General features: G+C 40.1%; 1 protein-coding gene across 1 annotated transcript in view; it reads right to left on the bottom strand.

Moving 5' to 3' along the window:
* LOC126188371 (putative leucine-rich repeat-containing protein DDB_G0290503) overlaps window positions 1-15,382 on the bottom strand; it is a 180,132-nt gene extending 164,750 nt beyond the window's left edge. Inside the window, exons 1-2 of the mRNA XM_049929970.1 lie at window positions 14,870-15,382; window positions 13,248-13,361 (exon numbers count right to left, since the gene is read on the bottom strand). Of these exons, the coding sequence (XP_049785927.1) occupies window positions 13,248-13,361; window positions 14,870-15,382 (627 nt within the window). The remainder of the gene's footprint in view (window positions 1-13,247; window positions 13,362-14,869) is intronic.
* Window positions 15,383-16,513: the final 1,131 nt, after the last annotated feature.

Below are 16,513 nucleotides of genomic sequence, written 5' to 3'. Positions count from 1 at the left end.
TTGTACACTGTAAACCACTACAGTCTACTCTTTTGTAAATTCCAACATTAAAAGGACATCATTACAAATTAAAATAAATCCTCATAGTCCAGTTGGGTAATAAGTTAAAATGGAACCAACACAAAGGTAAGCCATTCAAGAAGCTGAGTTCCAGGAAGTATCTCTCACTGTGTCGACCCAAAGACAAGGCTGATGTTCTATTTTGTGTATTTCACTCCCTGTTGCCTTACTGAATTATGTTCTGGAGCAAATAACCTAAAGTACATAAAGTATTTATTCAGCAAGAGCAAACAGTAAGACTACCATTTGAGGCAGATAATCACATGTCTTGTAAGGGTTGCTTAAGGGTGTTTGGATTCTTACACTCATTTGTTAGTTACATTTACTCTTCAGTGGTATTTGTTGCTTAAAATAAAAATCAGTTTCTTGTGATTCCACAAACGCAATAAAAGACACAAATATAATTTTCATGTAAGTATTGACTCCTTGCTTAGGATTCAGAGTAGAGGTATATAACTGCTGCAGATGTTTTCAACTAAGTTTCATCCAATATCAAACAAGATATTGGGCATCCCAATTCAAAAACAACTTAAATGTATACTTCATTAGCCACTCTTTCTACAAATTATCTGATTTTCTGGAATCAAGGATTAAAAATTCCAGTTGGGTGAATGGTAATTAATAATACTCATTTTTAAGTTGCATGGAAAGTAGTAGAGTATTGTAAACAGGCATGTTCTGTTAAGTATGTAGAAAATTATTTTTTTAATAGCAGTGTATCCATATACATATTGAATTATCAGTAGGATGTAATTGCTATTGTGCTTTATTTGTCTGTAAAGCGGTAGAACAGTGATTAGTGTTGCTGGCTGGCTTTTTGGCAGCAAGAACTGTCAGGCCGAGTATACAAGCGATAGCAGCTATGAACATCAACTACATATGTCAGATTGTAATAGGGAATGTTAAAGGAGAGGGTATCAACCTTTGCCACCAATCTCCACTGCCAGCCTAATGCACTATAAAGAATGAACCTGACAAACTTGGAATTATGCTGCCACTGTCTAAAGACAAATCAGCATTTGACCAACACAGATACAACCAACTCCTCCACAAAGAAAATCATAATGCAGAAGAACAGACATTCAGAGGACAGAGGACAAGATGCCATTCTACTATCATTGTGGATGCTCTGGACACATCGTGTGTCCCATCTTCTCCATATTCTAGCACTGTATGACAAGAACACTGAGACAACTTCACGTCAGTTCAACCAGTTGTGGAGAAAGGACATTTCTATACAGATTAAGGAAGGTGCTGAAAAGGTGACAGCTTATATTTCCAGAGTACTCTCCAAGTCCAAAAGAACTACTTTCCAACCGAGAAATAGGGTCTCGCAGCTGTTTGGGCCAGTAACAAGTTCTGGCTTAATTTGCTTGGCAAACTATTCACTGTTGAGATGGATCACCATTCTCTATTCTGGCTGACTAGCTTGGGTCAACTAGCATGGACACTGAGGCTTCAGGAGTATGATGTCACAATGGTATACAAAAATGAATGAAAACACAAGGATGCTGACTCCATTTCAAGGAATCCTTTGGTGGACACAGCAGCGTGTATGAAGTCTCAGTCAATGGTGCATTAAATGAGTCTGGTGTTGACCAGAGAGAAGACCCAGCATTGTTGAAAACCACAGAAGACTTGAAGAATGAGGAAGTGACCAAAGAAGGATTCCAATTAATAAATGGAATATTGCATAAGAGGAAATGGCAGCTCTCATCCCAGCTCATCTGTGGCCAGTGATACTGAAGCGTTTCCATGGCATTCCCACATCTGGTCAGCTGTGATTTGTGAAAACTCTAGACCAAATTAGATGCAGATATCATTGACCAGTTCTCTACAATCCATTAGAAACTATGTGACCCAGTGTAAGGAATGCCAATGACAGAAGTAAGTGCCAAAATTACCTGCAGCAGCGCCAGACCACTGAATTGGAATTTATCTCCCAGGAAGTTTCCCCAAAGTTAACAAACAAGAATTAATGGATAATAGTCTGTACTGACTACCTCACCAGTTACCAGTATGCTGTCACCATAGCTGTGCCAACTGCCAAAAGTCTAGAAACTGCAATGTTCCTCTGGAAGACATCATTCAGAAGCAGGGAACAGCTTATGTGATGATCTCTGATTATGGAAAAGTTTTCCTCAGAACTAGTATCAGAGATAATTTCATGTTGCGACATCACCCACAGGATAAAAACTGCCTTCTATCCACAGATGAATAGCCTCAGGGGGCAGAACACTTTTATATGGTGAAGGCAGATACACTCTCAATGTACAATGAAGTTCAACAGAGAAACTGGAATACAATATTGCTCATAGCGACATTCGCATACAGCAAGTGAACAAAGATACCACAAGCTACATATCATTCTTTCTGCTCCACAGTCATGAGGGCTAAAGGACAATGGATATTCCGAAGACACAAAGCAGCTGGCTTGCATGCGGACCCTGCCACCCAAGAGAAAGGCTGAGAGCCCCATAATGCCAAGCACAGACAAGTGAGATACAACCTTGGAGACTTGGTATGAATTTTTACACCTGGGTGGAAGTTGGGGTTATCAGAAAAGTTACTGAAGAGCTACTTTGGACCATATTGTATCCTTCGTTGCATGCTGGATGGAACATGTGAAACTGAGGATTATGAACCTTCACCACAAAGACAAAAGTGCAAAGACTTAATCCATGACCAAGCAAGGTGGCGCAGTGGTTAGCACACGGGCCTCACATTCGGGAGGATGATGGTTCAATCCCGCATCCGGCCATCCTGGATTAGGTTTTCTGTGATTTCCCTAAATTGCTCCAGGCAAATGCCCGGATGGTTCCTTTGAAAGGGCATGGCTGACTTCCTTCCCCATCCTTCCCTAATCCCATGAGACCAATGACCTCGCTGTCTGGTCTTCCCCCTCACAACAACCCAACAACAACCCATCTTAATCCATGTCTTCCATATGAAGCCCTTCTACAGTCCAGAGGTGCTAACTGATGAGTGAAACTTCAAGGAAACTGAAGACCCACTCAATTATAATGAAGCTTTGATAAGAGGGGTTACCTTCAGTGCTCAGTATAGGGATGACCAGAATGTGAGAATCTGCCAATGATGCCATACAGAGGACTATTGACAAGGTCTACATCCAGGGTGTTGTAATTGGCTCCAATGAAATGAAATGCAATGGTCATAAGGCACTAACAGCTGGGAATCTGTGCCTGGGGGAGTTCGTAGTGCCAAGTTGCAAGTTTTCTCAGTTGACACCACATTTGGTGACCTGTGTGTCGATGGTGATGAAATGAGACAACATGACCGCTAGGCCCCAAGTGGAAAAAACTCTGACCCAGCCGAGAATTGAGCCTGGTCCTGCCACATGGGAGGCAACCCAACGAACACTCAGCTAAAGAGGCAGATAGCTTCAACGAGAACTTCTGAAACAGCAGGTCATTGTTTCTCCAGGAGAGGGAGAAATGCTCCAAGCTGCAAGCCATGGCACATGGAGTACTGCAGTGGTTAGTTTCATTTGCAGGTATTTGTTATTTAGTATTTCTCATCTCCAGAAGGTTCTTGAAATATTTTACATTTGTAATATACATGCATTCTGGAATATGCAAAGTTTGTATAGTCACACTCTCCATCCAGGTCAATTCTGATCTGGCTGTACATTCATGTTAGGAGCAAATGTGCTTTCAGTTTTAATTGATGGATTTGATTACTGTTTTGAAATGAGAATATAGGGTAAGTCAACATTGATAGTATAGATTATGAGAGATTATGTGGTGATGTGGCATGAATGAATAGATGAAGAAAAAATATATTTATACATATATACTATTCATCATTTTTTTGTTTTCTGTCACTCCTTAGTTGCTTCTATATTCTTGGGATGTGGTTTGTCTAATGTACCTTTCATTTAAAAACAAAGATTCCATGACTTACCAAACAGGAAAGCGCTGGTAGATAGGCACAATAAAAAACACACAAACACAGACACAAAATTTCAAGCTTTCGCAACCAACAGTTGCTTCGTCAGGAAAGAGGGAAGGAGAGGGAAAGATGAAAGGATGTGGGTTTTAAGGGAGAGGGTAAGGAGTCATTCCAATACCGGGAGCGGAAAGACTTACCTTAGGGGGAAAAAGGACAGGTATACACTCGCACACACACACATATCCATCCACACATATACCAAGTGTATAGGAAAAAAGGACAGGTATACACTTGCACACACACACATATCCATCCACACATATACCTATACACTTGGTATATGTGTGGATGGATATGTGTGTGTGTGCGAGTGTATACCTGTCCTTTTTTCACCCTAAGGTAAGTCTTTCCGCTCCCGGGATTGGAATGACTCCTTACCCTCTCCCTTAAAACGCACATCCTTTCATCTTTCCCTCTCCTTCCCTCTTTCCTGACAAAGCAACTGTTGCTTGTGAAAGCTTGAAATTTTGTGTCTGTGTTTGTGTGTTTTTTATTGTGCCTATCTACCAGCGCTTTCCTGTTTGGTAAGTCATGGAATCTTTGTTTTTAATATATTTTTCCCATGTGGAATGTTTCTTTCTATTTTATTTGTGCCTTTCATTTAGTTGCATTAGATGAACCATATCTCAAGAACATATACCACTACTTATAAGCACATATTGTCAAATACTTCTATGGTTTGACAGTACAATTCATAAATTTCACCACACACACACACATGCACACACACGCATGTGCACACACATGCACATACACGCCCACACACGCACACGAACGCACACGCACGCACGCACAGCAAAAGCTCGGTGTAATCCAATCCAGTAAACTGCATATGCAGACATAATTAGTGTAAAACTTTTACTATAAACTTATTACATGTAATGTTTCTGTAATATTGTTTACCCCTGCAACCTTCAAACCCTGAAAAACACTATCTGAAAGTATTAGTGGAATCTAAACTTAACCTCGGACAGTCTTGTTATCATTATACTAGGACTGTCACTGAACCATGTCTCCGCAATATCCTTTCTTTCAGGAGTGATAGTTCTGCAAGGTTCACAGGAGAGCTTCTGTAAAGTTTGGTAGGTAGGAAACAAGGTACTGGCAGAAGTAAAGCTGTGAGGATGGGGCGTGAGTTGTGCTTGGGTAGCTCAGTTGGTAGATCACTTGCCCGCGAAAGGCAAAGTTCCCAATTTTGAGTCTCGGCCCAGCACACAGTTTTAATCTGCCAGTAAGTTTCACAAATGACTACTGTTTCCAGAAACCCACAGTATTCTCTTTTGTTGCGACTACCTGCAGCACAACCCCTCCTATATGTGGGAGTAACAATCTATCATTTCCATATTGTTGTTATTTCATTCTGGACTTTCTGTTCTTTGAAGACATATTCTCTTTACAAGGAAGCACACAAGGGTCTTCAAAAATGTGATGTCAATCATAAAATGAACAAGAAGTAGCAGGGTTGAATTTTCAAGTACATATGGTTTTCATGAATCATTAAAGAAAATATTTCTGCATTAACTATTTTTTCTGTTATCAGTGGCAGTGTGTAAAACATACAATAAATAATAAAGTTTTAAAAAATATAGCTTAGTTATAGATTTGGAGATTTGTACATACAGGGTTATTACAAATGATTGAAGCGATTTCACAGCTCTACAATAACTTTTATTATTTGAGATATTTTCACAATGCTTTGCACACACATACAAAAACTCAAAAAGTTTTTTTAGGCATTCACAAATGTTCGATATGTGCCCCTTTAGTGATTTGGCAGACATCAAGCCGATAATCAAGTTCCTCCCACACTCGGCGCAGCATGTCCCCATCAATGAGTTCGAAAGCACCATTGATGCGAGCTTGCAGTTCTGGCACGTTTTTTGGTAGAGGAGGTTTAAACACTGAATCTTTCACATAACCCCACAGGAAAGAAATCACATGGGGTTAAGTCGGGAGAGCGTGGAGGCCATGACGTGAATTGCTGATCATGATCTCCACCACGACCGATCCATCGGTTTTCCAATCTCCTGTTTAAGAAATGCCGAACATCATGATGGAAGTGCGGTGGAGCACCATCCTGTTGAAAGATGAAGTCGGCGCTGTCGGTCTCCAGTTGTGGCATGAGCCAATTTTCCAGCATGTCCAGATACATGTGTCCTGTAACGTTTTTTTTGCAGAAGAAAAAGGGGCCGTAAACTATAAACCGTGAGATTGCACAAAACATGTTAACTTTTGGTGAATTGCGAATTTGCTGCACGAATGCGTGAGGATTCTCTACCGCCCAGATTTGCACATTGTGTCTGTTCACTTCACCATTAAGAAAAAATGTTGCTTCATCACTGAAAACAAGTTTCGCACTGAACGCATCCTCTTCCATGAGCTGTTGCAACCGCACCGAAAATTCAAAGCGTTTGACTTTGTCATCGGGTGTCAGGGCTTGTAGCAATTGTAAATGGTAAGGCTTCTGCTTTAGCCTTTTCCGTAAGATTTTCCAAACCGTTGGCTGTGGTATGTTTAGCTCCCTGCTTGCTTTATTCGTCGACTTCCGTGGGCTACGCGTGAAACTTGCCCGCACGCGTTCAACCGTTTCTTCGCTCACTGCAGGCCGACCCGTTGATTTCCCCTTACAGAGGCATCCAGAAGCTTTAAATTGTGCATACCATTGCAGAATGGAGTTAGTAGTTGGTGGATCTTTGTCAAACTTCGTCCTGAAGTGTCGTTGCACTGTTATGACTGACTGATGTGAGTGCATTTCAAGCACGACATACGCTTTCTCGGCTCCGGTCGCCATTTTGTCTCACTGCATTCTCGAGCGCTCTGGCGGCAGAAACCTGAAGTGCGGCTTCAGCCGAACAAAACTTTATGAGTTTTTCTACGTATCTGTAGTGTGTCGTGACCATATGTCAATGACTGGAGCTACAGTGAATTTATGAAATCGCTTCAATCATTTGTAATAGCCCTGGGATTACAGCTTGATTGGGATTACAGCTTGATAATAAATTCAACTGGGAGGAGCACACCACAGAACTGCTGAAGCGTCTTAACAAATCTCTGTTTGCAATGCGAATTTTGTCAGACATAGGGGATATAAAAATGAAAAAGCTGGCATACTATGCTTACTTTCATTCCATAATGTCATATGGGATTATTTTTTGGGGTAATTCATCAAGCCAAGCTAAAGTTTTCTGGGCACAAAAACGTGCAGTAAGAATTATATGTGGTGTGAACTCAAGAACATCCTGCAGAAGCCTGTTTAGGGAACTAGGGATACTAACTACAGCTTCCCAATATATTTATTCCTTAATGAAATTTGTCATTAAAAATATATCACTTTTTCAAACCAACAGCTCAATTCATGGAATCAATACTAGAAATAAGAATAATCTTCACAAGGATTTAAAGTCACTTAGTCTTGTACAAAAAGGTGTGCATTATTCAGGAACACACATTTTCAATAACTTGCCAGCAGCCATAAAAAGCTTAACAACCAATGAAATTCAGTTTAAGAGAAGCCTAAAGGATTTATTGGTGGCCAACTCCTTCTACTCCATTGATGAATTTCTTAGTAAAACCAACTGATTTGTATATAAGTACAACATAACTTCTGCACAATTTCAGTGCAGTAATGTGTTCACTGAAAATTTGTGTGTCTGTGTCCGTGTGTGTGTGTGTGTGTGTGTGTGTGTGTGTGTGTGTGTGTGAGTATAATCTAACTTCTGCACCATTTCAGTGCAGTAATGTGTTCATTGTAAATAAGTATTACAGTAGTTGTATTACATGTTTATTACCTTATAAATAAATAAAAAACTTTTTTATTTTAAATTCAGTGCATTAGTATTTGTAAAATGACTCTTAGTGTTCATTAAAAAATGACGATCATTCCACTTGGGACCTGTGGAATGGTACATTAGCTTATTTGTTTTAGTTGTAAATATTTGTCATGTATTATTGTTTTTCTGAAATGTTCCACATCCTGGAGGACCTCCTCACTACGGATCAATTGGAATGAAAGTAAATCTAATCTAATCTAATCTACTATGCATAGAAATGAAAAAAGGTATGTATGTTAAGAGTGGAATTATTACAAGTAGAGCTATTCCACTTAGCAGCATTTCAGTGTGAGTTATGTTTTGCATGTCTGACATTTTTGGAATCTGTGCTGATCTCATGTGGGACATCATTCATACAAGATATTTCATTAACTTTGAGCTCACAGTATCTTCTATGATTCTATAACATATGGATGTCAATTATATTGTGGATCACTTCTGTTACCATTCTTGTTGACAGATGTGGCCTGTGTTCTTTGTACAGTCTGACAGGGACTCCATCAGGTCTTGGGGCATTGTTCATTTGAGTTATTTCATCTGCTTCTCAGCACCATGACACTAATACCCACTTCAAACAACAGAAATTCCAGGATGGAATGCCAACAATATTATGATAAAGATGGACTGCTACACATCACATAAAGAAGGTTTTGAGTCACAGACAGGCACAATGGAAAGAGTGCTAAACACTTAAGCTTTCAGACAAAAAATTCCTATGGAAATAAAAAATGCCCACACACAAGCACAACACACACACACACACACACACACACACACACACACACACACACACACGAGCAATGTCTATGGCTGCTGTGGGCCAATTGCAGACAGTGACTGACTCTAATATGAGAAGCAGTCTGGGTTGAGCGGTGGGGGTAAGAGAGAGGCATGGGGCAAGGAGGGGGAGTGATAGTAGGGTAGGGGTGTGGGAAGAAATTGTGCTACCTGTGAGAGAGTGCACTGAGTACATTTTTATGATCTGGTGTGAGGGTGGGGCCCCCTATGCACATTCCTCCAGAACATCAACAGCTTCGGCCCCTTCTGCTTCATCTGGTCCTTCTCAACCCAACAAGCTGCCTTCCTCGATGTTGATCTCCACTGCAAGAATGGCTACATAAGTGCCTCCATCCACATTAAACCAACCAACCACCAACAATATCTCCACTTCGACAGTTGTCATTCATTCCATACCAAGAAATCCCTCGCACATGGCCTAGCCGCATCTGCTCATCACATCTGTAGTGGCAAGCAGTCCCTCTCCACACAGGCCATGGAGCTCACGTAGACCTTCACAGACTGAAATTATTCTCCTGACAAAACAGATCTCCCTTACCTTGTCTCTCTAGTCACATCCCACCTCCCATATTCCCACTGTCTGGCCACAAAGGTGTATTCCACTCATGACTCAGTACTACCCAGGACTGGAGCAACAGAATCGCATTTTCTGCCAGAGTTCCAACTACTTCTCATCATGCCCTGAAATGAGGTACATCCTGCCAACCATCCTCCCCACCCCTCCCACAGTGGTATTCCAGTGCCCACTGAAACTATACCTTATTCTTGTCCATCCGTACTCCCATGTCCCATATCCCTGGAATAGGCCTTGATGCAAGATCTGTCCCATACATCCTCCCACTACCACTTACTCTAGTCCTGTCACAGGCATCTCCTATCTCATTAAAGACAGGGCTACTGTGAAAGCAGCCATTTGATCTACAAACTAAGCTGCAACCAATGTGCTGCTTTCTACATGGGCATGACATCTGACAAGTTGTCTGTCTGCATGAATGGCCACTGCCAAACTGCGACCAAGGAGTAGCTGGGCCAACCAGTTGCTGAACACGCTGCCCAATACGATGTGCTTCGTCTCAAAGACTGCTCACAGCCTGTGCCATCTGGATCCTTCCTTCCAACACTTGCTTTTCTGAATTGCACAGGTGGGAACTCTGACTGCAACATATCCTTTGTTCCCATAACCACCCCCTGATCACAACCTTCACTACTTCCTGTCTTCCATGTACCTATCACCTTCCATATTCCCACTCCAACACTACACACACTTTCTATCCCACCAGTACATTCACAGTCTTTTCCCCTTCTCTGATTCTCTCCTCTTCCTCTTTCTACTCATCCCCCTCCCCCCCCCCCCATCCCCCACCACAACCCTCTCGACTCTGCACCTAGCAGCACTATGCTGTCCCCACCACATCACTGCATGCTCTCACAGGCAACACAATATCTTCTCACACCCCTACCCTGTTATAGCTCCCCCTCCTCACCCAATGTCTCCTACGTATCCCCACTACTGAACACAGGTTGCTGCTCACATCAGATGCAGTCACAGCTGCAACCCACTGTTGGGCCACAGTGAGCAGAGACAGTGGCCATGTGTGCAGAGTTGTGCCTGTGTGTATGTGTTTTCCATTTCTGAAGAAAGACTTTTTTCTCTAGAAACTTAAAAGTTTAGCAGCCTTTACATTGTGCCTATCTGCAACTCAGCACCTTCTCTGTGTTGTGAGTAGCAATCTATCCTTTTCATAATATTGTTAATATCCATGTCATTCATTTTCACAGTGACACAAAATTAAACTGTGGCAGTAATCCTTGATACTCCCTTGTAAATGATATTTGAAAATGGAGTTCCTAATTTCTACTTTTGCTTTGCTGCCCTCAATTTCAGTGTATCATCCAAGAATGTCCAAACATTATAATTCTTGATACACCCTTGTAAATGATATTTGAAAATGGAGTTCCTAATTTCTACTTTTGCTTTGCTGCCTTCAATTTCAGGGTATCATCCAAGAATGTCCAAACATTATCACTGGTGCCACTGACAGCCTCTTTCTGGGCTCTGTTAAAAGTAATAAGAATCCAGTGTGGTAGTTCTTGAGAGTTCACACATTACCCTTTTGCTAGCAAAACCCATCATTTTGTCATCTCTCTGTCTGTAGACCTATGTTTTGTTTTAAATCTATTATGCAGTACTCACTGTTTCTTTATAAGATTCTATCGAGAGACTGTTATACCATGAGGGTACTTCCCATCAAGAACTGTTGTACCAGGCACACATCTATCCAGTACTTTTCAACTACTTTTCTTAGCTTGAGACACACTTCCCCTATATGCTCACATGAAGAACTAAGTGTTCCAATTCTTCCTTGATATATGACACTAATGCCTGTTTGTCTAGTTTACAGAATATCTACAACTACCTACTTGTTTTAGTTGCCCTTCCTAAAACTGCCTCATGGTCACAAGTACAATGTATCAGTGTGGACATCCTGGAAGAGGTCAGGTATATTCATTGCCATTAGAGCTTATAAGCTGTAAATGTATAAATACATTTCTGTCAAGATGAAATTTCATGCTGTCAGTTGTAAGCATCTCTCAGAAAAAGCATTTAATATTGTTTCATAGGATGTCTTGTCATGTGCACTACTTACAAAACTGCAATTATACCAAATGATTGTTGGGTCACTAAAATATCCTCCAGTGATGCCTATATGACTAGAGAATAGTGAGCTGAGGTTTTCGGTAAAGTTTTCTGTTATGTCTGGGAATGAATCTTGAAGTTAACAGAAGACTGAGTTTATGTCTGTCATTGATGCTGAGCCTAGCCTAAAAAATTCCACTGAAGAAATTTACTTCACCCTGAAACCAATTGAACAGAATACAAAAAATGTCAAGTTACTAGGTTTACATATATATCAAAAACTTACATGGGACAGACACACCAATTATCTATGTGGCAAACTTGCTCGAACTCTCTTTCTATTACACAAGCTGAGACACGTTATCAGTAAAAATCTGCTAATCTCCACATACTTTGCTTTTTTCCATTCACAACTGCAATACGGGGTACTTCTTTGGGGTAACTCAGTGGGTTCAAGTACCATCTTCAAGTGGCAGAAGAAAGCAGTCAGGTGCATTTTAGGACTAGTACCAAGACAAAGTTGCAAAAACCATTTTCAAGAACTATAGATAATGACACTACCTAGTATATACATTTATAATTGTTTAATATATGCTAAAGAGAATGTAAAGAGCTTTAACTTAAGATCTGAAGTGCATGTTCATAATACTCGAAATAATAGTAACATAGACTTACCATACACAAGGCCGACATTGACACAAAAGAGCCATAAACACCTTAGCTTAAAATTTTATAACAAACTCCCAAAAGCTGTGAGCGAACTACCGATGAATAACTTTAAGCAGACAATGGAAGTGTGGCTCAAATGTATGCCATATTACTCACTTGATGAGTTTCTAAACAGTGACACAAAAGAGATATGCTACATGAAACAAAAAACTGCCATGTGAATTATACATATATGTTTGTGACAGTAATGTACCAGCAAAGACTTATAACATGGATACGTAAGATGTACCATAAATATATCTTGATACTATTGTATATTTAACTGTTAGGATGTATTATTATTATTATTATTATTATTATTATTATTATTATTATTACTATTATTATTATTATTACTATTGTGAATGAATAATTGTGGTATTATCAATATCACTTTAGCATGGTATCTGCTTGCCCTGTACAGGTACAATTATGTACAATAATAATTATTGTAATTTTTAAAAAAATGTATTGAACACACTGACAATGTCAACTGTATGGAAAACATATTGAAAGGCAAATAAAGATTCTATTCTATTCTATTCTATTCTATTTCTACCTCTATAACATTTTTGTGTTCAACACTTAGCCCTTGAGCTTAGAGTGTAAGTACAAGAGCATTTGGTACATGTACAGTCTGCTGTACACATTAGGTTTTTATGTTATTTACAACAGTCAGTAATTTGTAGAGGTTCTTACTGTCTCTGTACAAAGTTGTGGTGATGATTAGATGTTACTGTAGAGGTTTGGGAATAATAGAGAACTTAGTTGCAAATTATGAAATATTTTTTATCTGTGTTGTCCTATTATGATTTGAATAGGTAACAATTATGAAATCAAAAGATCTGTGTATTGAGAGTGATACTGATATGCATAGTTCCTAAAGTAGATGAAGGTAAGTGATATGTGTGAGAAATTTGTATGACCCTCAGTTTGGTGGATGAGGAGGTGTCCTTTCAGCCTTTCAGGCCAGCAGAGTAGCTGCTGTATCAGCCAGAGTTGTTAATGATGTCAAAAGCAGTTCCAGTGAGCCCATGAGTGAGGAACTTTACTGCTGAGTCTGTTAGCCAGCCATAGACCAAGGGTTGAAACTCATAAATGTGTGGTGACACGATGCCTCTCATTGCACTATCATCCCATCATTATTGATTTCCTTTCAGTTGTATGTGAAAGAGAGGGGGACCGGGGGGGGGGGGGGGGGAGATGTTGGAGTTTTGGGAACAAATCTACACATTTCTCACCTCAGGAAGTTTCTTAGCCATAGAATATGGACTGCTCTTTAAGAACTGGCAGCAGTTCTCAAAAGCATAAGTGACACGTGGAGTTGGCAGTCCCTTAGGTTTGATATAACCAATCTGAAATTGTATTGCTACAAATTACAAATTATTATTATCCAATGTTATTGCAGTCAGTATGGTTTGCTAAGGTCACCACTGACCAGATAAAAGTGAATAACGTGCAATGTCCGTCATTCTTCTCCTCGTTCTCAGCAGTGAGCAGCACTTTCATAAAAATATCAGGATATGTGATTAGAGATTATTCCTGTTCACAAGCTCTGTTCTTTCCAGCCAAATCTCAGTGAGTTGTGACTAGGGCACAGAGGTTCTCACTTGAGAATATTTAGGAGGGTATTTTCAGTTCCAGCATTTGTCTCCCAACCATAGAAAATCTCCTGGAAACTTTGGTTGGAACTTGGTATTTGAGCTATTTTAATTCATACCTAATACAATGCTTTGTGAGAGTACTGTCATTTACCAGTACTTGCAACTCACCAACATGTGATGTGATGCTAGATTGTATTTTGTGCACCATATGTGGCTGATTAACTGTAGAGAATCTGCACAAGAGTTCTTCTGTAACTGACACAGCAGTCACTAATTGGTGATTGAATGTCATTAATTTGCCTAAATTAATAATAATATTGCAATTTGGATTCATTTAGTGCTACCAGCTACCTTGAAAAAACAATGGTTGTCACGTATCAGTCACCTTGATTTTATGACACAGCTCCAAACTATTTAATTCATTTTTCACGATTATCACTTGCCTCAGTGTTTCAGCACCATGGCATGTGCTGTTAATAAGAAAGAACTATGGATCTACCTTAGAATGAAACCAAATAATGGATTTATGAGGGAAATATCGGTAGTGATATGGGCCTGCAGTAGCATCTGTTGTGCCAATTATTTCTTTGAAATATCAATACAGTAATCACTGCAACAAAATAGGCATAAAAATGCAGCTGCCATTAACCAGCACTAACACGATTTCATTCCCTTACCACTATTAAACTCGAGAAACAATTTCATTAAATATTCAAATGCTCATTATAAGCTCACTTATTTCAATCTAGTCACATGTTTCGTAAGAAACTATAAACATTAATATTTTTTTCTCTGATTGATAGCAATACAAAAGACAGGCTCCCTAGGCACTCACAGATTGCACTGTAGCTTATTTCTTTCATTATTTGCTACTGTACATGTATGATTTACTGGACCAATAAATACAATACAATACAATACAATACAATACCCTATGCTGACAACTGTGAAGGAGTCTTTTTTTTTTATATGTGTCATAAGAACTTTATCCACCACCGCACACTTTTGTCACGTTTGTGCACTATCATCAGAAGAAAAAGTAATCAGTGAGACTCTTTTTGTGGACTTTCATGCACAAACTGAAAGAATAACTGATGACTACATACACAAGTTCTATAAGTAAGATAAATGTATTTGTTTGTAAACTGATTCTCCCACTGTTAGTTTATTTCACAGGTGTAAGGAATAAATTTGATAGTTCACATAAAATGACACATAATGAAATAAAATATAATACTTTCCCCAAGGAAAAGTGTTACCTTTGCATCTGTTTCCTGAAGATGCTTCCCATCTCCATGAGAAGATCCCAATACAAGTGAGGCGTCACTTCCAAACAGATCGTTGGAAGAAGAGCTCGGATGGGGCAGCAAAGTGCTGAGACTGGCATTTGAAATGAAACTGCATTCACTAGGTCTTGTATCACTTTTTGATGAAGTAGTCCTCTGTGGCTCAGGAAGTTCTTTTTGAGGGGCCTTTGGCTGTTTACATTTACATTCAGTCTGAAAGTCGCCACACTCAGGACAAACCTTGTGTTCTTCTACTGAAGTATGGATATCAAACCTGGAGAACTTCACTTCAGCATCAGAAGTGAAGCTCTGCACGGAGGTCTGGTAATTTGATAAACTGAAGTGTGGCAGGTCATCATCTCTGGTCTCATGGGGTTCAAAATAAGCTTTCATGTGTTTCACCTTTCCTCGAGACCTTGGTGAAGCTTCAAGCCGCTCAGAATCACTGTTAATATCACTTCTATCTTCTAGCTGATGTAAATCCATATTACCACTTGCAGCCAACTGGAACAAAATCGAATGCAGACTAACATGACAAATTTTATAGATTAAATCCTCTCATAGAATCAGATGCTCAAATTGTACAGTATAGCCTGCATATTGTATAAAGATGCCAAATAAGAAAATTGTGAAAACACTGCATCAAACCAACACTATTACTATACAGGTAATACCAAGAAGATTTCATCAACATAAATCTGATCAGTTTGCTCAAAATTTGGTCCTATAAAGATGACATTTATGTTTAAAACAATGGAAACTCCAGGAAAGAATATCAGCAGTATAGGAAAAGATAGACTGCTACTTGACATGCCATTTCCCCTCACGCCACCATTCCTCCCACCACCCCAAGAACCAGCACCAAAGAGGTGTCCCCTTTGTCACCCAGTAACACCCCAAACTGGAACAAGCAAACCACATCCTTTGTCAGGGCTTTGATTACCTATCATCATGCACTGAAATGAGGGGCATCCTACCTGAGATACTTCCCACCCTTCCTGCCCCTCCTAAAGTGCTGTTCCATCACCCACCCAACCTCGACAACATCCTAGTCCATGCCTATGTCACTCACAATCTCAACCCCTCGCCACAAGAATCATATCCCTGTGGAAGACCCAGGTGCAAGACTTGCCCACCCAGCACTTCCTATTCCAGTCCTGTCACAGGTTTATCCTACCCCATCAGGGGCTAGGCCACCTGTGAAAGCAGCCATGTCATTTACCAGCTCTGCTGCAATCATTGCACAGTTTTTTTTTATATTCATACGACTACCAAACAGCTGTTCGATAAGATGAATGACCACCTCCAAACTGTGTCCAAGAGCAAAGTAGATCACTCTGTAGCACAAAATGCAGCTGAACATCAAATGCTTGATTTCAGTGGCTGCTTCACTACCTGAGCCATCTAGATCCTCCCCTCCACCTCTAGCTTTTCTGAATTGCACAGATGGGAGTTATCCTTACAACTCATTCCTCGCTCCTGTAATTATCCTGGCCTCAACCTACTGTAACATACAGTCCACACAGCCTCCACCCAATAGTTTCTACTCCCTCTGTCCTACCAACCCCTCCCCATTCTTGTCTCCCATCCTCTGTTTGCCACCTTCTGCCAATGCAC

The sequence above is a fragment of the Schistocerca cancellata genome, chromosome 5 (genome assembly GCF_023864275.1).
Source record: "Schistocerca cancellata isolate TAMUIC-IGC-003103 chromosome 5, iqSchCanc2.1, whole genome shotgun sequence".
Classification (NCBI taxonomy): Eukaryota; Metazoa; Arthropoda; class Insecta; order Orthoptera; family Acrididae; genus Schistocerca; species Schistocerca cancellata.
Note: the sequence above shows the minus strand (reverse complement) of the source record. Positions and strands in the feature narration are given on the sequence as shown.